We start from the raw sequence: 21,674 nt of genomic DNA, 5'->3' as shown, positions 1-21,674 counted from the left end.
TCAAACTAGATTTTGATTTTCTTTCTCTCTTCCTTACTCCCATTCTTTTTCTTTCTCTTTTCCTTCCTCTCTTTTTTCTATCTGTTTCTCTCTCTTCCTCTCTCCTTCCCTCTCACTCTTCTGGGCAGGTTTGAAAAACTCTGAGTTGATGATGATTTTTAAGTGAGCGATTGCTCACTGCTCAGCTTAGAGAGAACTATGACTGCAATATTTAGCAAAGCTTTGATCTGTTATCACAGTGTTTATATCTAAGTATTTTGATATAAAAGATATATACAAATATGCTGTGATCTAAAGTAGCTACGTGCACGGGAACAGTCTGTTGCAGAGACTCGCTTATTGCAGACAATTTCCACACATGCTATTTTAATTGTAGGGATAAAGCAAGCAGTGCTCGCTTCACTCAAGAGAGTCATAATATTCATTTACTTGAATAAAAACTCTAATTTATCAAAAGATCTCTGCCAATGTTTGTTTCAAAGATCTTGTTTTAAGCTTGAGCGGTATCACTTAGCACTCCTACATTTCACATCAGCCTAGACTCTCCCACCCTTGTTATTTCAATGATAGGTTATTTTTATCTTTTCATTCACAGCCATCAAAAAGCTTCAATATTCTTCCCGATCACATCCTCTGTTCTTTGCCAGGCCATTCCCTCAAGTGCTTTTCTCCACACTTACTAAATCCAGTTGCAATTTCTATCTTTTTTGAACCATAACACAATAAAAGCAAGTGTGCTTCACGGCTGCATTCTCTGGTGTTTTGCTGGTCTACCGAAGGAGTTCCTCAAAGGATTAATGCATTCAGTGGGGACAATAACTAGGATCTGGAATTCCACTATGCATGCTAAATCTGGTGCCTATTGTCAGCTGGAAAACAAGAAAGCCTAAAACGACAAAGGGTGACATCTAACATAGCCTGGGTAGACAAGAGACTTCCCTTTTTTTCTGCCTGCAGTCTCTCCTCTGGAGCAGAGCTCAAAGTGGCAGGAGGAATCCATTTTCCTCATAAATGATATGCCATCAACGGGTAGACACAGATAAATCTCACCTGAAACCCCAAAGCGCTATTCAAAAGGAAAGGTTTGTTTACAGTCTTTAAGCATCTTTAAGCATTACCCGATGCATTTTAATGTACTGTGCACATTTGGATAAAAGGAGGAACCCATTCCATTCAACATTAAAACAAGTTAAGACCACATAAGGTATTTTCTCTCACTGCTGGTGACAGCTATAGCTGCATGGCATATTTCAGTTTAATAAGGATGAATGAGACTTTTGCCTGCACGCTTAAGCTTCCTCGTCCTTTTGCCTGAACAAAATGCAAAAGTCTCCAGTCAGCCATTAGTTCTTTTTTTTTTTCATCTGAGTCAGAAAAGTAGGATTTCTTACTTTGGGAGAAATTAATCAGATAGAAGTCTATCTGAAAAAGACACCTCTTGATAAAGCCCTTCCTGGCACCGGACCAGAATATCTTCGGGACCGCCTTCTGCCGCACGAATCCCAGCGACCGGTTAGGTCCCACAGAGTTGGCCTTCTTCGGGTCCCGTCGACTAACAATGTCGTCTGGCGGGACCCAGAGGAAGAGCCTTCTCTGTGGTGGCTCCGACCCTCTGGAACCAGCTCCCCCCTAAGATTAGGATTGCCCCCACCCTCCCTGCCTTTCGTAAACTCCTTAAAACCCACCTCTGCCGTCAGGCATGGGGGAACTAAAACACCTCCCCCTTGCCCATGTTGTTTTGCCGTTTGATTGATTGTGTGCTTGTTTTTTATATATATTGGGATTGTTTTATGAATTTCTTAACTTAAAATTGTAATTGGATTGGTGGGCATTGGATTTTGTCACTATGTACTGTTTTTACTATTGTTGTGAGCCACCCCGAGTCTGCGGAGAGGGGCGGCATATAAATCCAATAAATCTAATCTAATCTAATCTCTAGGCAGTAAGAGAAAATTTTCTGAATGAAGCTGTGGACTTTGCCTGGATTGGAAAATCTTTTGTTTTGTTTTACTTGCTTTTAAATTTCAGACAGAGTATGGTTTTAAGGGAAATACTAGATTTTACATACTTTAGCTTGGGTTCTCTAAGCTGCTGTATTCCAAAAATCACAACATTAACTAACCTGATGATTAAAAGCACAACACATCAACGGTGTTAATTTCAATCTTACAAGGCAGTGAACTCCTGACCAAAAGAAGTACCATTTATAGCTGTGAGAGACTCAGCAAGTGCTCCACTTATTCAATATTTATATTCTGCGCCAGGACACGGGAGTAATCACTACTGTGCAAGGCTAAGAAAAACTATGCATGCTGGACTTCTACCTACCCCACTGTGAAGGAAAGCGCACCCAAGGTGTTGCAGAAGGTAAATTCATTAATCTGAACAACTCACAGCCTCCAGGCAGGGTTGCCAAACTTCTAGAGTTTTATCAATATGACAGAACAGACATAGACACATAAAACAAATGAACAAAAACACGCAAATCTGGCCCACTAGCCTTGGTAGAATCTTTCCTTCCTTCAATAGGTAGCAATTTTGGTTCACAATGCTTTCCCCAACTTCATTTCTATCTTCAATACAGCTTCAGTCTAAAGCTGATGAATTGCTCAAATATGTACTACTGTTATTAGCTCTTGCTCCCTTTCCCCCCTTTTTCATCTCCTCCTCCTCCCTCATGTGTGTGTGTACGTATGTGTATGAGAGAGAGAGATAGAGATAGAGAGAGAGATACTCTGCCATGCATGCGTGACTGCTCACACCCATAATTCAATGTCTGGGGAGGGCAAAAACAGCTTCCCTTGGCCCTCAGTATAGTACAGTGGTACCTCTACTTACAAACTTAATTCGTTCTGTGACCAGGTTCTTAAGTAGAAAAGTTTGTAAGAAGAAGCAATTTTCCCATAGGAATCAATGTAAAAGCAAATAATGTGTGTGATTGAGGAAACCACAGGGATGGTGGAGTCCCTGTTTCCTCCTAGGAGATTTCTAGGGAGGCCCCATGAAGGTTTCTCCTCGCCTTTTCCAGCCTGGTTTCCTCCCAGGAGATTCCTAGAGGCTCCACAGAAACTTCTCCCCGTCTTTTCTGGTCCTATTTCCTCCCAGGAGATTCCTAGAGAGGCCCCACGGAGGCTCCTCCCTGCCTTTTCTGGTTACTGTTTCAGAGATTCGGGTTTCTAAGTGGAAAATGGTTCTTGAGAAGAAGCAAAAAAATCTTAAACACCCGGTTCTTATCTAGAAAAGTTTGTAAGTAGAGGCGTTTGTAGGTAGAGGTACCACTATACAAGTCCTGCACCCCCATATACCCAATACAACTCTCAATACCCCCCCTCCCCAATTGGCCTTACAGCCGACTGTAACACCCATAGCCAGTTTGGAGATAACTAGTTGTTTAACAATTCATCCCGTCAAACCTCACCTAGTCATCAAGGCCAAAAGAGCAAGAACAACACAGATTTTGCCAGGCCTCTTTAATACTAGTCTAGAGTAAATATAGAATCTTTAAAACCATAATTGGAACTTCCCAGCCTTAGTTATACTTTAGTGAGTTAATTAAGTTGGCGACTCTTTGAAGTGCTTTTTCCTACCTCTCTCAGCAGCTGGACTGAGTTACCTTTCTTGAGATAGACGGTCAAATGGCTTGCCTCCAGCGTTCCCACAACCCGTTTGGCTTCCTCACATTTCGCTTGCCCACAACTATTTGCACACATCCTCATTACTTTCCCTCCATCACATCCCCATCCACTGTTAAAGTGCCCTAGAATTATTCTTAGTTATTGCAGTTTGAAACTCCTTTAATCTTCTAAGTCTACCCCTATTTTTCCCATCTAAACCAGGTAAAGGCAACTATGGCAACGTTAAGACCTATCGACTTCAATACCCCGAGTTCCTGAGCCAGCTAATGTTGCTATATTTGCCCACCCGTAGTCTAGACATGTAAAACATGTGTATCAAACTCGTGGTGTCACACCGCTGTCACATGACGTTGGCAATGTTTTTCCCTTCACAGAGCTTGGGTGGGTGTGGCCTGTGTGTGACACATCTGGCCTGCGAGCCGCCAGTTTGACACCCCTGATCTAAAAGAATGATACATCTGGAATAATGACTAACTCAGCACCAATTTACATACACATACAAATATTAGTTAGGGATTTGGAGGAATTGATGTAGTTATTATGGTCTAGTAGGGTTATCAATTTCCCAGAAGATCAATAGTTCTCTGAAATAAGTTCACAGATACAGAAATATAGAGGTTATCTGCAGGTTGGAGTCAGAATTTTCTGATTCCCTACACTCAAAGGTGATTTTCCAAAAGGCAACTGGGATTCCTTTGTTTTTGCTTGAAGACAGTTCGGGGCTTTTTTCCCAGTACTGATGATGTTACTGCACTGCTCTCTTGCCCCACTGATAATGTTACCTAGTTTGGTAACAAAATGTCTGCAAGAAAACCATCAAACTCAACATCAAGCTACAAATATCCTCTTCAGTTGCACAGATATTTTAAAAACAGCAAATTATCCTATTGAATTAAAATGTAAATATCTTATCTATCCATTAGCAAAATTTTCACACGTTGGTAAGAGGTAGAGGAAAGCTACCCTGCAACCCATAAACTACTGCCATCGTTTCATTCTGCTTCAGTTTTACTCCATTGAAGCTGGCGAGTTCTAGCCCACAGGTTTGGAAATGTGAAGAGGTGGGAGGAGACAGCATAATAAAATATCTGTTCAAAATCTATTATGTAAATTGTTTTAAACTGAAACACAGAGAACACATTTTCTTTTTCATGGTTAAAGAAGCACAATATATGAAACCTACCAAACAAAAATAACAGGATTTTCCAAACATTACTTTTGTAGTCGTGAATTTTGCATTCCACGCTAATGTTGCACAACATTATACAACGTATGTTGGGAAGGGAGTTTGCTCACTATCCATGTCACAGGGCCATCACCAGTGCTACTCCAGAAACATGAAGCCTTTTTCTTCTATCATTGAAGATTGCAACATAAGTAAGTAGGTCTACACCAGCAGTCCCCAAGCCCTGATCTGTGGACATGCCAGAAACCAGATTACGCAAACAAGCAAAACCCCACCCATGGGATGCAGGAAGTATGCAAAACCATGTCCCTTTCTGCCCTCTCTCCTCAGAACCGGTCCTTAGTGCCTAAAAGGTTGGGGTTTTTTTTTGCTGATTTCCGCTATAATATACCGACAACCAATATTGAGTTTACCCACTTCAGTTAAGAATAATATTATAGGTTTGCCAACACATGCTGAGGCATGTTTTCAATTAGAAGTAGCCCAACTGATTCCGGGTCTGCTTAGCGGTCAACAAGAAATTGCAAACACGATCGATCACGTGTTTGGGAGAACCAGTAACCACGCTATCTCTGAATGCTAAATAGCCAAATGATTGTCTGCAACAAGCTGTGCATTTAGGCTCCATAAAATTGTACTCCATTTCTAACAAGCAAACTCATCCGTGGCATTTATTTCATCTGGAAACAGAATGCTTAAATCATTCCCTAAATGCTAACGCAAATCATGCCGAGTTATTTGATGGGAGTTAAATGGAACTTTTAGCTAAAATTTAGGGGAAACTTGTATGCTTACCAGCAGCCCACGCTGAATAAAACAACCGCATTTGGCAAAAATATATTGAAACTGCAACACTCTCTGTGCATAATCTTCTTTTTCTATTTGCAGTTTTTGCTGTAGAAAAAGGCCACTTTGGAATTACTCTCATCCCATGTAGTAAAAACAAATAACAATTGTTATTGATAAATTAATACTGGTTGAATGTTACCTCCCTCATTTTAATTGGTTGTCATAAAGAGAGGTAATAAGAGGCTTTCATGTTTATAAACTGCTTTATGCACCAATATTTAAAGACATGGGTATGTCAACCGTTGGTTGTTTCTGGTTTGAGAAACAAAGCAATTTTGAGTGCTCAACAGATAATGCAGTGCCAACATTTGTATGCATTTAAAAGGCAGTCAGAAATCCATGCTAAGAAAAAAAAATATCATGGAGTCTATGATCAAACAGCATGTATGCATGCAGTACAGCCCATCCCCAATTATGCAAACTAGATACCTTCTTCACTATGCATCCCAGTGGGACAATGTAACCTTATACAAACATTCTTCCCAATTAAAAGAAAATGTAATTATTCAAATGATTCTTCTCTCTGGAAGCAGGAAAATGAAGCTCATGCTAAAAAGGGAGAGACAGAGAGGCAGCAGTGAAATTAAAAGGTTCCTTCCCCATTAAAAAAAAGAAAAAGAAAGAATTTGAATAATTTATATTTTAGAACGTGTATGCAGTAACTCTTCCAACTCTATTGTTGAAATATTCTTCTCCTAAGACTTATTATTCCATAGGGTTGCTTTTTGCTCTGTTTGGATGCTGAAGGCACACATAAAAATTGATTACATTAAAAAATATAAGGAATCTAAAATTCTACACTTTTGATTGGAAATGATTGGAAGCATTCACAGAAACGTTGCACAAGCGTGTACGTGTACACACAAACCAGTAGTAACAGGTTTTAGAACCCATTACTGACTTATACATTGGTTTCTGCAAGTTTGCTTATGCCATTTATCCACTGATTCTGTCATTAATATTTCCATAGTTTTTTTTAAATCAGTAAGAGACCTGCATGAGTCCAAAGTCAGATACAGTTTGGTCGTACCAATTTTAAGGTGGAAGATTTCTTAAAAGAAGAAATACTGTCTGTCATTTTTTGCTCATCAGCACTTGCTTTTTATTTTTAAATTTGATAAGTAATCTTTGTCATTGGTGTTTACCTTTGCATTTCTCATCTACTTTATTTTCACTTTCCAGTCCTACAGTGTTGTGGTTAGCTCTGGCCCAGCTCCTGCCCCAAGGACTGTGGATGTGGGGGAGACATCCACATGCTGCAGGCCTGTTTTGCCGCGTGCCCCCCCCCCCCAAATCTGCTGCTGAAGGCTCCTCTGACCAAGAAGACATGAGTGACAGGGAGGAGGAGAGTGTGGCAGACAGCTCAGAAGGAGATCAATTATCTCTCTCCTCCTTGGATTCAGAACAAGAGTTAATGATACAGCCACGCATGCGGAGAGCGATGCATAGGCAACAACAACTGAGAGATTATTATCAAAGAAAATGAGGCCACCTGTGGTTGGGTGGGGCTGTGGTAATTAGTGAGGCTGCTATAAATAGCAGCCTGTGGGTTTGGCCATTGTGGAAGATTATCTGATCATTGTGACTGCTTTACTGACTTTGACCTTTAGTGTGCTGATCCCCCCCCCCGCTTTAAAACTCAACCAGAGCAAAGTGTGTTTCACTTTGTGAAAGAAGAAGGACTGTGAATTGCCTTCACAGCTGCAAGCTAAGTATCACAGAACTGATAGGGGACTTGTACAAATTACCAGTTGGTTTGGAGACGAGTGCTCTTTGCTATACAAAAAGGGGGCTTAGTTTAAGTGAATTTTCATTATAAAGAACATTGTTTTGAATTTTCAAACGTGTGTGTGTGTGTGTGTGTGTGTGTGTGTCTGAAATTTGTACCTGTGAATTTTTGGGAGGAGCCCGACAGAACATGCAGTAGGGGTCCCTCATTGTTTATACCTTGAACAAACTCTTTCTTGTGGTTTAAAAATGGAGAGAAAATTTTAACCATGTAGTTTTCCAGCTTCTTCTCAAGTAGAAAACAATACATCTCCAACCAGAAATCAATATTGCACGTGTATATTTTGTAATTCTACTCACACATACAGTCCTATTTACAATCCAAAACATCTGGCTAAATAACTGGTCAAACAAACAGAACATTACAAAGTGATCTTGCTTTAATCTCCATGCGATCACTGAAATGTTTATGAGAACAGATACAGGAACAGAAACTTTCCGATATACAATAGCTTCTTGAAAGCAAGAACACACTTTGGCTTACAAAAGAGTGTCTTGCTCTCTACGGGCTCTCTCTTTCTCCACTTTAAAACTTTAAAAGGCATGGACTTCAGTTAGATTTTATTTTAGATTTAATTGGATTTGTATGCCTCCGAGGACTCGGGGTGGCTCACAGCATGTACAGAACAACAGGAAACAATAATAACAATCCAATTAATACATTAAAAAACAATCTTAAAATTCTAATTAAAAAACTATCAATATCATTCATTCAACAGTCAAACTACAGCATTCATTGATCAGGAGGGAAGATCTAAGGAACCCCAGGCCTGGCGGCAAAGATGGCTTTTTAAACTCTTTCGGAAGACGAGGAGGGTGGGGGCAGTACGAATCTCCGGGGGGAGCTGATTCCAGAGGGCCGGGCCCCCCACAGAGAAGGCTCTTCCCCTAGGTCCTGCCAGCCGACATTGTTTGGTCACCGGGACCCTAAGGAGACCAACTCTGTGGGACCTCTCTGGTCACTGGGATTCGTGCGGCAGAAGGCGGTCTCGGAGATAGTCTGATCCTATGCCATGTAGGGCTTGATAGGTCATAACCAACACTCGAATCCACAGCCTGCATGCTGGGAGTTGAAGTCCACACATCTTAAAGTTGTTGAAGAAGTTGAGAAGCACTCCTCTAAGCCCTTGAGTTACAACCAATAGTAAAGCCTTCACACAGTGGTCCTCTTTTCACATACAAAACTCTCTCCCTTTCTGGAGTTATTTATAGGCCTTACCAAATTTGCACGGATGTGAAGGCCCGTTACATTGATCAGTAACTAGGCATTTCTGGGATGGAGAGCAAGTTATCATTTCTACAGGTAGTTCTCGACCTACAAGCTTTTGTTTAGTGACTGGTGGAAGTTACAACGGCACTGAAAGTGACTTATGACCATTTTTCACACTCATGACAGTTGCGGCGTGTCTATGGACACATGATAAAAAATTTGGATGCTTGGCAACCGACTCATATTTCTGACATTGTCCCAGGATCATGGTGACATTGTCCCAGGATCATGTGATCACCTCTTGCGACCTTCTGACAAGCAAAACCAGATATTTATTTTAACACCTGTGTTACTGATGGGCCAAAACTCACTTAGCTACTGTCTTGCTTAGTAGCAGAAATTTTGGGCTCAATTCTGTTTGTAAGTCAAGGACTACCTGGAGTGTGACAAGTAAGCAAATAGTAATAGTGATCTGGAAAAGTTGCTAGCATAAAGCACCTATCACAGTGATGGCAAACCTTTCTTGGGTGCCAAAAGGGTGCATACATGATAGCTCGAGTGCCCACATCCATAATGCAATGCCACAACACAAGCGCACAACCACAAACTTCCTGCGCATGCACATAAATCCCCCTGCTGCTCCCACACTTGCGCACAAACCCCCATGCCACCTCCCCACGAATGTGCACAAGCCTCACTGAAGCCTCCAAACTTCTGGTAGGCCCATTGGGCTATTTTTCACCATTCCAAGGGTTCATGAAAGCTTCCTGAAGCCTGAGGAGAACGAAAACGGCTCAATAGGCAAACTGAAAGTTTGTTTCTAAACTTCATGTTGGCCCACTGGCTGTCTTTCACCATCCCCAGGCTTCAGGTGGCTTTCCTGAAGCTTGGAGATAGCAAAGACAGCCAAAAAGATCACTGGAGCTAATATAGTGCAACACCCCGTGTGCCCTCAGATATGGCTCCATGTACCACCTGTGGCACACATGCCAGACCTTTGCCATCATTGATCTATCACAATGTACTCACAGACAAGGAAGTACCCCAGACAATTCTATTGGTTGGTAGGGGAAGGAGAGAAAATAAGTAATCATCTTGAGGTTCGACTACTGTAACGCTCTCTACATGGGGCTACCTTTAAAGAGTGTTTGGAAACTTCAGATCGTGCAGAATGCAGCTGCAAGACCAATCATGGGCTTCCCCAGGTATGCCCATGTCACACCAACATCATTTATTTTTTCATACCTTTTTATCCTTGCAAACCACATTCACACATTGCTTCGGAGTTTGGCAAAAATGACGGCAGCAGGAGGTGAGAAAATGCAGAAACATCCCCCCCCCCCGCCACCTGCCACCTCCACTCTGCCCACCCACTCCCTCGCCCACCTGCCCATCTGCATCGAATTATCCCCATGGCAAATGGGTCGTGTGGAGTTGCCCTGTGGTGACTTAGTGGTGGTAGTGAGTTGACGAAGGTAACTTGGCAGCAGCAAGCTGGCGGTAGTGAGCTGGCCGTTGCAAGTTGGCTATGCCAAGTTGTCCTACAGCCACACAGGATGGATCAGGGATGAGCCCTTACAGAGAACCTGGGTTCACTCAACCTTGCTAACCTTTGATCAGTCTTCCTTAAGATATTCCACAAAACAAAGGTAACCCTTGACCTACAACCACAATGGAGGCCAAAATTTCCATCGCTAAGCAAGGCAGTTGTTAAGTGAGTTTTGCTCTTATTTGTTTGTTTGTTTGTTTGTTTATTTATTGGACTTGTATACCACCCCTCTCCGCATCCCCTTTTTGCTATAACAGTTACGGAAATCACTGTTAAGTGAACCACGCAGTCATTAAGCAAATCTGGCTTCTACTATCGACACCAACTGGGAAGGTGACAAATGATCCAGGGGTGGATTCCCATTACTTCTACTACTGGTGCGCTGCGCATACAGTTTCAATTCCCTTGCGTGCGTGCACATGCATCTCAGCATGTTTTTGCTTCTGTACATGTGCAGGAAAGCAAAATCTTGCACACAAGAGAGATTTAAGCTTATTATTTCGCTTCTGTGCACGAGGCCTGGATGTGTTTGCACATTGCAAGGGAACCAAAACTATGTGTGCAGTGCACCGAGCGCTACCAGTGTGCCTTCCTCACCCCTACCAGTATCAACCCATTACTGAAATGATCACATGGCCCAAGGCCAGTGCAACCATCACGAATCCATACCACTTGCCAAGTGCCTGAATTTTGATCATCTGACTGTGGGAGGCAACAATCAAGTGAAAACTGGTCATAAGTCTTTTTTTCTCTTTTCATTCAGTCATAAGCAAATGGCTGTATGTCAAGGGCTACCTGTATACCAGCTGCTCTCAATAACCAGGCTCCTATAGCTTCAGGGCTGAACAAGAGTGGTTGGTTGGTTCTAAATTAAACAAATGGATTCCCATCTAAGTCTTGGATGCAATAATTCACCCAAGCCCAAGCAGTAAGTGGACTCAAGGCTAGGTTGTCATACAAACCATATATTAACCGCCGTCAGCAATAAATTTCCTCTCCCCCTCCCTCCCACGCACACACCTAAAACCCTCCACTGCTCTACTCCACTCTTTTCTTAAATAGCTCCATATAAAAGCCCCCAACCTAATTAAAAACAGCTTCCTCTGCAGCAACAGCAGCCTTGATTTCACTTATTTACACATTAACTGCCGCCTCCGCTTGGCCAATCCTGCCTATTCCCTGTACTGCGCCGGGGCCTTTTATCTGCCCTGGACAGCATTTTCTCCAGCAGATGAAGTAGATGCCGATTGATTTGCTGTCGAGCATGGTAAATTAATAGCAACAAATTGCTGAGGGCCCCATCTCGCTGCACCGCCATGCTTTGGCAGTTTTGCTTTATTCGCTCCATGATGGGCAGCAGTCAGGCCTCTTCAAGTCTATTTCGTCTTAACAACCCACAATACTTTTCAGTGGTGAAAATAGAGCTGTTCCTTGCAAGTCAGAAATCAATATCCTATTGCCCTTAGAAAATGCTAAACAAGCAGTATTGGCAATCCACTTGGTACCAGAGGGTATCAGATATAATGCAAATCCATACCACTTCCCTCTGTGTAGTTATTACAGTTTGCTAAAAGGTTCCTAATGCCATTTATCATCATTTACCATCAACTACGGCAGCTACGATTATGATATTCTATCAGCCGGCCTGAGCCCTTTCATTTCAGCCTAATTAATATTTTAGTAGCACTCCAAAGGTTGTTGCTTAAGACCTGGAAGAAAATTTGCATGGACCGGAGCAAAAGGGGGAAAGGAGCAAAGAACAGATTGAAATTTCCTTCAAAATGATTTTTTTTTTCCTTCAAAAATATGCCCTGTTTCAAGTTCTGATTTCTTCAAAGGCAAAAATAAAGAGAAGGAGATTTGTTTGAGATTTCCTTCAATGAATTTAACTGACTTCCCACCAGTCCTTATTTGCAACCGTCTTATCTGTAGCCAAGTGCTGATTCTCATTATAAGGGAATAACCCACAAACTCTGATTTAGTGTATTTTTATGCGGTATGACAATCTACTTAGCATAACAAAAATAACGTTCAAATTTATGCAACAAAATCCTGACTTTTCTTTTTTTTTAAAAAAAGAAAAGCTATACTATATGGCACACATATATACATGCCCATCACACACTATTCCCTTCTGGGGCAAAACCATTATGCAAAGCTCAGATTTATTTTATTTTTTTTTGGGGGGGGGAGAGGCGATGAACCAGATATGTGAGGAAAAAAGGAAAGGCAATGTAGAAAAAACCCAGAGCGTATCCCACATCATTTATTTTTTCATACCTTTCTATCCCTGCAAACCACATTCACACATTGCTTTTTACATTCATAAGCCATAAAATATCGGGGAGGGATGAGATCCCAGAGAATTTTCAAGGCACTGTCAACAGAGATAAATATATTCATAGCTTTAACAGTATCCAGTCAGAAGGAGAAATAGTGGCATTTTCTGCCCAATTCTGGAGCAAAAACATGCTATATCCCATTCCCCCACCCTCCGTGCCCCAGCCTGAGACCCTCAAATGCCTCTAGAGCAGGTTACTGGTGTCGGCAGACATTGCGGAAAACCAAAATTAAACACAAATGAAACACTTAGGTTTCTATATACCACACACCAGGTTTCTATTATTATTATTATTAATATTTTAAAAAGACCAAAATAATTCAGAGAACTCATTTTATCAGCCTAATGCTATTTACCCAGTTACCAAAATCTAAATTAATTATGTTCTCAAACATAATTGTTAAAAATTGGCAACATTATGCAGGCTTAATTAAGATTAAATCCAATTTACTAAATGTACTTTAATTGGTACTAATTACATTAGCTTTCCTTTCAGAATGACAAATTCCCCATAGGTTTCACTTTAATAGTCTTCTATCAAAACCAACACGGGATGACTGATGATCAGACTAGCAAAAGAGATGGGGAAGGCAAGCAGCCATACCACATCCTTTTCACCCCACTCTGAAGCCCATGTGGAGAGAGAGGGGGGAGGGAGGAAGAGGGAGGGGGAGAGAGAGAGAATACTCTATGCATTTACCCTTTGATCAATCTGGTAAATCACAGAGGTTTGACACCAGCACAGCAATCATTTTCGGTTCCAATGAAAAATTTCTCTAAAAATAAATACTCTGTGGCCGGGAGCAGCCAAGAAGAACAGATGCCTCAACAGGAAAAAAAAATACACAAAGGTTTCAAATATCAGGGTCACCAATTACTAGGGTACTTCCAGACCCTCCAGGGAGCCCCACTTTTGAGACGCAAATCCAATAAGCGAATAAGCCTAACCTTATCTAGAGAACTAGACCCAATTATGCCGCAGGGCAACTCGGCCGCATTATTGCCTGCTTTCCATTACAAGGGCATCCAGCCACTACATCTGGAAAAAGGAGCTAAAAGAAACCAAGGCTATCTGCCTAGGAAAACAAATAAAGATGGATAGGTCTCTCGGCTTTGTGTTGGGGCGTAGGGAGATGGAGGAGGGGCGCGTAGAAAGAAAATATAATAAGTTGGTGGTTTGCCGAGCTGCAAGGATTCCATAATGTGATAAACTGCCCTCAGGATTTTTTGTTTTATGTGATTGAATTGAAAAACAAAACCCACAAATAATCCCCAAAGCAGATCAGTCAGTCTGAACTGGGTTGTAGGAGATGGAGGAGGTGGGGAGGGGGAGAGATCAGGAGAGGAAGAACAAGATGGAAGGATTTAAGGTGGAGGTTTGAAGGCTTTAAAAGGGCGGCCTTCAGTATTTTTGTAATGTCAAATGAAAAGAGTCGGAAGAGAATGTTACAGAAAAAAGCTTGGAGGAAACATATCCACATCACCAACCCCTCTTGTTGTACAGCAAGGAGAGGGGGGCAATTTTTTTTAATGAAAATTATCCTTCCATGAAGCATTTCATTCATCTACATCATGTGATGGGAAAGTATTAAAATGTGTTTTGTGGAGATGCAGCATTTATATCACTCATCTTATAGAAAGGAGAGTCAGTGGAGGAAATGGTAGCCTCATTTAACCCACTCCATCAAAACCACCATAGGTATAAAATGGAGAAGTTTCTCAACCCTGTAATACAGGTTGTTTACAAAGTAAGATTTCGGAAATAAATGTTTAAAAGGATCCTTTTTTATTCCCCACCCTGCCTCAAGAATCCTCAGTGACTTTGCATCCAAACCTTTTATTTCTAACAGATATTTTAAAGAAAGTCTTGGTACACGTATTTAACTACTTAGTGTAAATATGACGTGGGACAACTGGGTGGTGGCTGATTTGGAACACCTGTGGGAAACTCTATGCATGGATGATACATATGGGTTTTGGCAATCAACCTATTTATGCAAGTTATGGTAATTTATTCTAGTGCCTTGCAAGGATAAAAAGCTGAACTTTGAATTAATTTCAGCAAAAAGTTTCCCTTTGTTAAAGACACCATTCATAAACGGTCATACACCTGACCGTCACTTACAGTACCCATTTGTTGTCTTAAGTATTAATTTCAAAAGCTGTGCATATTTCCAACACTGAACTAGAGACAATTAAATATTGATAGTATACAATTCATTATATCGCAAGACAGTGATTTGAAATAGAACGCATTATGAAATACACTGATATTTTGGCTGGTGTAACAAGTTTCTAATTACACTATCCTCATAAATTGTGCAATTATAGGATGAACTCACAAGTAGAATTTCAAGTTAAATGTTCTCAAGTTTAGAATTCGCTACTGATCAAATAAATCAGATGCTTTCCTTGCCACACTTCTTTGTTTTAGAAGGATTTTTAAAAGTAACTTTATTTAGGAATGCTTTTAAAATAAAATCATGGTAATAAAAAAATTGAATAATTTCTCATTGTAAAACTAATCAAAATATTTGGGTATACTGTATATCAGGAAATTTTTCTGTTTGTTATCAATGAGGCTATATTCATTAATCACTTAACAACTTATTAAACTTAGCCAAACTGTTAGACTGCAACCCAGCATGAAATCATTTACATGAACGATATCTAGTTCAAAATAAGACAGATGCATGCACGATTGAGTAAATAAATTAATGAATGGAAGGAAGAAGCAACAATTCTTTTTTTTACAACATTTTTCATCTATGTATCCCAATAAACTTATCTACTTACATATGGTTTCACTTAAAATAAACACAACCATTCATTCATGATAGATTTACTTTAGGATGGGAGTTGGTGTATGCATCAAAAAGCAGCAATTGACAATAATCAACTTTAACCTACAATCCTGATTTTGCAAACAACAAATACTTGAAAGAAGACATTATTTAGACAGCTGTTGGAATAAACACTACAGTTTCTCTTAGGCATGGCTAGAAGGGTTTGTCTCATAAAATAATTAAGACCGGCTCCCTCAGTCTGCTGAAACAATCACAATTTGCAGAATTGAGTAAAATACAACAAAATGATTTTTAACCACAAGGCAAGATTCAAAATCTGGTTTGCCTACCTGTTTATGCATCTCTATATTCAAACCATACGACATTTCGTAATACTAAGGGGAAAAAAGAACACTGATTTATTTTAGAATTCACAAGGACACAATAATGACGAACATGTAGACTTTTGAAGAATTGTGTTATGTAAAAGTTAAATGTTCCATTTTACCTATTACAACACATCTAATTGTTGTCTATTTTAATTCTACACTGATCAAATTTCCAAAAAAGGAAAATATTCACTTAATACTGACAAGGGGGGAAATCCAATTATTAAATATTAGATAAGCACATATACACATCTTCAGTATAAAAATGCTAAAATGTTGGAAATGCTAAAAGCAGACATTAAAATTCTGTTGTTGGGCAATAACAGAAATTTATCCTATATTTTAGATTTAAAAATAGAATAGCTGCATACACAAACACACACACACACACAGCTACAGCATTGTATTTTCTTGCACCAAATGGTTGCTCAATTTTGCCAGCTAGCACCATATGTACCAATCACATTAGATAAGAGAAAGCCAGAATATAAGCTTTGATGGATAGTTTTGCTTTGACTAGAAGGCAGCATATCTCTCAAGGTTACTGTCCTCCTTAAAACTGAGTCACTCCATCACATAAAAAAGCAATTATTTTGCCATCTAGCTACAGAGGAACAGATAAAAAAACAGCTCTTTGCGTGTTACTAGAATCTATCATAAAAATTAAGTATAGAGACACCATCATCTACCAATTACCGATAAAGGGAATTTGGACAAGCTGGTAAATAAAAAGAGTATCTAAATATTTTGAACCTTCTGATAGTTGGCATCCCCAATTAAACATGAAGCTTGCTCATAAGCAACAGGTTTAAGAATGAAAACCTGATTAAGATGTGAGCAAACGGTTCCCTCACATCTATTAATGTATATTTCTTCCTCTGACACACAGATACAGGACTATTCCACATCTCAAGGGAAGGGAATGACATAAACCTGTCAGCTTTCCCTTTGAAGCTGTATGAAAATGCACACATTATCGGGATCAGTCAAGAGATAAAGGGGTGCAACGATTCTGTATCCTTTAAATACAGAATGCAATCTTAAAGGACTCTCAGGCTTGCAGGACCCATGGAGGGTATCTATCTCTTTCAAGAGAAGCTTGGTCATAAAAAAAGGTCCAAGAGGACTCTGACCAACCATAAAAGGAAAACTTCACACCTGGGTTATCAACATGAAGCATACAAAAAGGGGGTTTCAAACCCAGCCTTTTATCCTGGCACCTTCTTTCTTAACAGCATCCCTATGGCACCACTAGCTAGCTGCCTGCAGCAACCGGAACTATTGGATCTGTTCAAAGATCAAACTAATAAAACAGACACTCTGAACTGGTTATGCTGCTTACCATGACATAATGCCGCTGCATCTCCGTCTTTTCACTGGCCAGTTTTTCACATTCTAGCTTTAAACTGTTGGGAGTGGGAGGAAAGGCAGAAAGGGAGACAAAAGACAGCCATCTCTGAATATATAACAACATCACTTTTTAAAAATATCTTAACATAGAGGTAAACATTCCCTGAAAGTCACCGATGTAACGTTGACCAATTTTATTTTTTTAAAAAAAAAAAAACTTTGAACATCCCTTTAGTATCCTTTATTGACAATTACACTGGTTTGTTTCTCAGACAAGATATATAGGAAAACTTTTTGAAGCAATTGGACAAGATATTTCGAGGAGAGTGGAAAAAAGAGCAAAACAAATAATCCTCCTTGAAAAAAAGAGATGGAGAAAAAATATCTAAACACCAAAATCGAGAAAGCTGATTATATCCAAAGCATAACATTGTATGCTGGCTGTAAAAATCTCTTTCAAAAAGACCACTAAACTGATTTTTCCGTGTGATCTTGCTTGCCCTCAGACAGTCAATGTAACTCAGAGTAAAGTGTTGAAAGGTTTTTTCAGTTTTCAAAGAAAGCAGCACAACAGCATCCACAAGCGACATCTTGTGAGCAATAAACCCTGTCTTGCACTCTTCCCACTTAAGAAAAAATAATAAACCAAACCACATGATGGGGGGGGACCTTGCTTGTCAAAAAAAAAAAGGATAGTCTTCTCCACCTCCCACCCCAAGGATAATGAGCAAACACTCCAGCTCCAGGTCTAATTAATCAGCACTTGATACCGTCCCGCTGTCACACCACCAATGAAGAAAATGAGCAATAATAAATGCACCACCCAAACAATATTTAAACCAAAATGCACCCAGGAGAAAAGAGGGGGGAGTGAAAAAGCCCCCACCCCTTTATTTTCTTTCCCCCTTTGCAATCCCAACTTGAGGAGCAGGTGGTGGGAAATGTTAGCCTCCTCTTTTGCAAAGCTCCCATTTCTGAAACAGCTTCTCTGATCGTGCTTTGTTGAACTCATAAGAGCTCTTTTATTTATAGGCTGGTAACAGATCTGCCAAGGCTAAGCTTGGGGTGGGGGGAGATTTCTTCTGTTTGGGTGAATTCAGGGAGAAAGTGCTTTGGATAAAGGGTTTTCAAATATATCCGGGACAATGTTTAAAAGCACACTTGTAATATTTGGGAACCTTGTTCCGCTAAGAGAGGTCTCAGTTGAAGTCAGCCTTTTGACAACAAGATAAAACAGGTTGATAAAAAAGCTGAGACCTCAGAAAGTAGGGGAGGGTCTTTTCTTCTGATGGGGCTGTTTTGAAAAGCACAATTTTAAAAGGAGAGAGAAAGAGAGAGAGAGAGATGCAGCCCAAGCAAAATTGAAAAGAACAGCCTTCAAGGCTATAACCTGGAAGTGTTTATAGATTGTGAAAGATAAGACCTTCTTTTCTCCAGACTAATAGGTGTATAATTTGTTTAAAGAAGGGAATCACCCACCCACCCACATATGTCCATGAATTTTAGAGAAGGGGGGGGGGGCAAGAAAGCCAAACCAGAAACAAGTTTCAGGATCAGAAAAAGTAAACACAATTAATGTTACCTGTGGTACTGAGCCTGTAAAAACTGAAACTCCTCCTTAATCCGATCGCAGGATTCAGAAATGGTGAATTTGAAGGGTTGAGCAGGCTGGTGCGGTGCCTAGAAGAGGTCATCAGGATATAAAATATTTTTAATTACTCCTGTGTTAAGCCAGCCTGCTGATGCACATCACACATATATCAAACACACCCAGTGGAGTCACCTCAACCGCCACAGATGGAAAAGAGCGATTAAAAACTCACTTTGGGGAAGGTGTGTGCGCGCACATACATACACACACACAGGATTTTGTGGCTGTTGTTATTTTCCCTTCCCTAGTCACAAGAGCTCTCCTTAACCCTACACAAGCACAAAGTCTGGTCGGCACCTCAAATAAGCCTCTCTAATTGAGGGGAGCGCCTCTTTTTTCCCCCCCAACAAAAGCACCCACAAAGCTGAGGCAAGGTGAAAGTAGACAACAGTTGTGTGTGTCTGAGGGGGAAGTGTTATTAATCAGGATAAAAAAGGGAGGGAGAGAAGGAGGAAAGAGGGAGGGCAAAGTGGGTGGGGAGGAGAGGGGGGCAAAAAAAAAAAAAAAACCCGGACAGCGCAACCCAGAGAGAAACAGAAACCCAATTCAGATTTAAAAAGCAAGCTCCGCGCTCCCAACTCCGGATCGCCTTCGGAAAGCTTTTCAAAGGCTTCTAGGCAAGACGGAAGTTAAGTGTAAACAGTCTATATTCCCTGACATCGCGAAGCCCGGAAAGCCAAAAAGACAACAATAAGAAAATGGCTACAACTCAATTGTTTCACCCAACTCTCCCTCCCCGTCGCTTCCTTCGCCCCCCCCCCGCCCGCTTTCCCCTCGTTCGCGGCCTCAAAGCAGGAGGCAAACGAGGGGAGGGGAACTCGGGCGGAGGAAAAGAGATTTGTTCTTTATTCTCGCGGATCGTCCCTAATCTCTTGTTTTCTCTCGCCGGTCCCCCCTCCCTCCGCCACCACCGCCGCCACCGGCTCCCGGTTCCGCCCCTCCCATATCGTAAAGAAGACTTTTCGCGGGTGGAGGGGGGTATCGTCCCCCCATGGCCCCCTCCCCAAGTCGCCATCTCCCTCCCCTCCCTTACTACTACCACCGCCCCGCTTCGCCCCGCCTGGCCGCTACTCACCGGGTGTCTGCTTTGAGGGTACATCTTGCTCAGATCGCGAATCATCCAAACCGATTTAGTGGGTGCTCTGGGCCAGCCGGGAAACTCGGTTCATTGATTTGAAGGGCGACAATGCAAACCGGGAAGAGAGCGGGGACGGCGCTGGCGCTTGGAAAGAGCGCCTCCGGCTCTGCCCGGGCTCTTCCACTCCGAAGAAGACGACGACACGAGAGGAGGCGACGGCGGTTCTCTCCCCGGCGAAAGGGAAGCCGAGCAACATTCCACAGAGGCTGTCACTGCCCGGCGTGCATGATCGCCGGCGAGGCCCCGGTCGATTCTCGCGCCCCGGTTGCTGCGCTCCCACGCCCAGGGCCTCGGCGCTCCTCTCGCCCCGCGCGCGGACCGCTTCTCTCGATCGTCGGAGAGGCTTCACGCCCGCGTCTCCAGCTCCCCTCGGCGCTCGGCTTCTCGATCTCTCCCCCGGGGTCGGTTCTTTTCCTTTCACTGCGGCTGCCCCTCTCTCCGTGCCCCTAAACGGCAAGCAAAGGAAAAGCAAAAAAGGACAACTCCGTTCATACCCGAGATCGCCTTTCTCTCGCCGAGCTTCCCTCTCGCAGCCGCCTCTTCCGTTTGAAAAACTTTTATCGATCTTAGTTGCTTTTGGCACCTTCGCAACCAAGGAGAAGCGCGATAAGGGAGAGAGGAAAAGAAGAAGAGGTGGGGGGGAAAAAAACACAACCAACCTCTTCTTTCAGAACTCCCGAGATGAAAAGAATCGCTCGTTATTCCCGTCTTTTTCCTCCCTAAGCAATTACGCGCGTCCTCAAATAGCTAAGTGCAGTAACCTTTTGTTGTGGGTTCTTTCTTTCTTTTTTTTCCGTCTTCCTTCCCCTTTAAATGGTTCTGGTTCTCCCTCCCCTTTGGTTTAAAAAAGAAAGAAAAGAAAAATGAAGAAACACGGTCTTGATCAAACGAGTTTTTATTTTCCCTTTTTTTAAAAAAAATCCTCTCCTTTTCCTTTCCAACTCTGGCAAAATCGCAAGGCAAAAACAATATAACACGAAACCGCAACGGCAACCCAAAACCCCACCGCTCTGACCAGCTCTAACAACACGCTCTGGCGAGGTGACTCCTTTGACCAAATTTAGCAGCAGCGAATCATTAACATTCTGATACATATTCACAACAATCGGAAGACGAACCTGTCGCGGAGCATCCCGGGACACGTAGTCCTCCCTATCCAATTATTCCTTCGACATAGGACATCAGAAACTACCATTCCCGTCAGGCAGCGCGAAACCTTTTTAGCCTCCTGTCTACTTCCCCCCCCGACCGCTCCTCCCACCGAGGGCGTCAACGACGACCAATCAGCGGCGGCCACTCATTAATCGCCGTTCTGTATTAATGCCCATCATTTCGCCTCTGACAAATGGGCTTACGGCTCGGCGGCGCGGGTGGGGGGAGGGAGGGAGAGGGAGGAGGAGAGGCGAGTCTCGCCGACCGCCCCCACGTGGGGAAGTGACGCGTCCTGGAGTGGCCGCCAATCCGAAGGGTTCCTTTGAAGGGGCCCTCCCCCCAACCCTCCCTTCTTCGCTCTGCCCGAGGTGGAGCTTTGAGATTGCTGACGTTCGATTGCGCCGGCGTTCGAACAGGGGAAACATTTGTTCAGCTGTCAATCAAAGTAACGTGGGACGGCGGCGGCGGCTGCTGCTGCTGCTGCCGCCGCCGCCGCTTGTCTGCTGGGTGGTGGCGCGATGAGGGAGGTGTGCGGCTGGAGGAGGAGGAGGAGAGGAGGAGAAGGCCTCCATTGAACCTTGCTGCGTCCCACCCCCAGCCAGTGCCACTCACCACCGCTGTATCACCCACACCGGGAGGAATGCGGACTA

At 42.3% G+C, this 21,674-nt stretch overlaps 1 protein-coding gene across 4 annotated transcripts in view; it reads right to left on the bottom strand.

Moving 5' to 3' along the window:
* The window catches only part of LOC139162402 (transducin-like enhancer protein 4), a 193,935-nt gene extending 172,968 nt beyond the window's left edge, over positions 1 to 20,967 (bottom strand). For 3 of the 4 annotated variants that reach the window (XM_070742718.1, XM_070742720.1, XM_070742721.1), the window contains exons 1-5: positions 20,532 to 20,967; positions 19,810 to 20,318; positions 18,666 to 18,763; positions 17,076 to 17,139; positions 15,695 to 15,739 (exon numbers count right to left, since the gene is read on the bottom strand). In XM_070742718.1, the coding sequence (XP_070598819.1) occupies positions 15,695 to 15,739; positions 17,076 to 17,139; positions 18,666 to 18,763; positions 19,810 to 19,854 (252 nt within the window). In that variant the 5' untranslated portion in view covers positions 19,855 to 20,318; positions 20,532 to 20,967. The other variant, XM_070742719.1, reaches the window with a different exon arrangement.
* Positions 20,968 to 21,674: the final 707 nt, after the last annotated feature.

Source organism: Erythrolamprus reginae, chromosome 2 (genome assembly GCF_031021105.1).
Source record: "Erythrolamprus reginae isolate rEryReg1 chromosome 2, rEryReg1.hap1, whole genome shotgun sequence".
NCBI classification, from domain to species: domain Eukaryota; kingdom Metazoa; phylum Chordata; class Lepidosauria; order Squamata; family Dipsadidae; genus Erythrolamprus; species Erythrolamprus reginae.
Note: the sequence above shows the minus strand (reverse complement) of the source record. Positions and strands in the feature narration are given on the sequence as shown.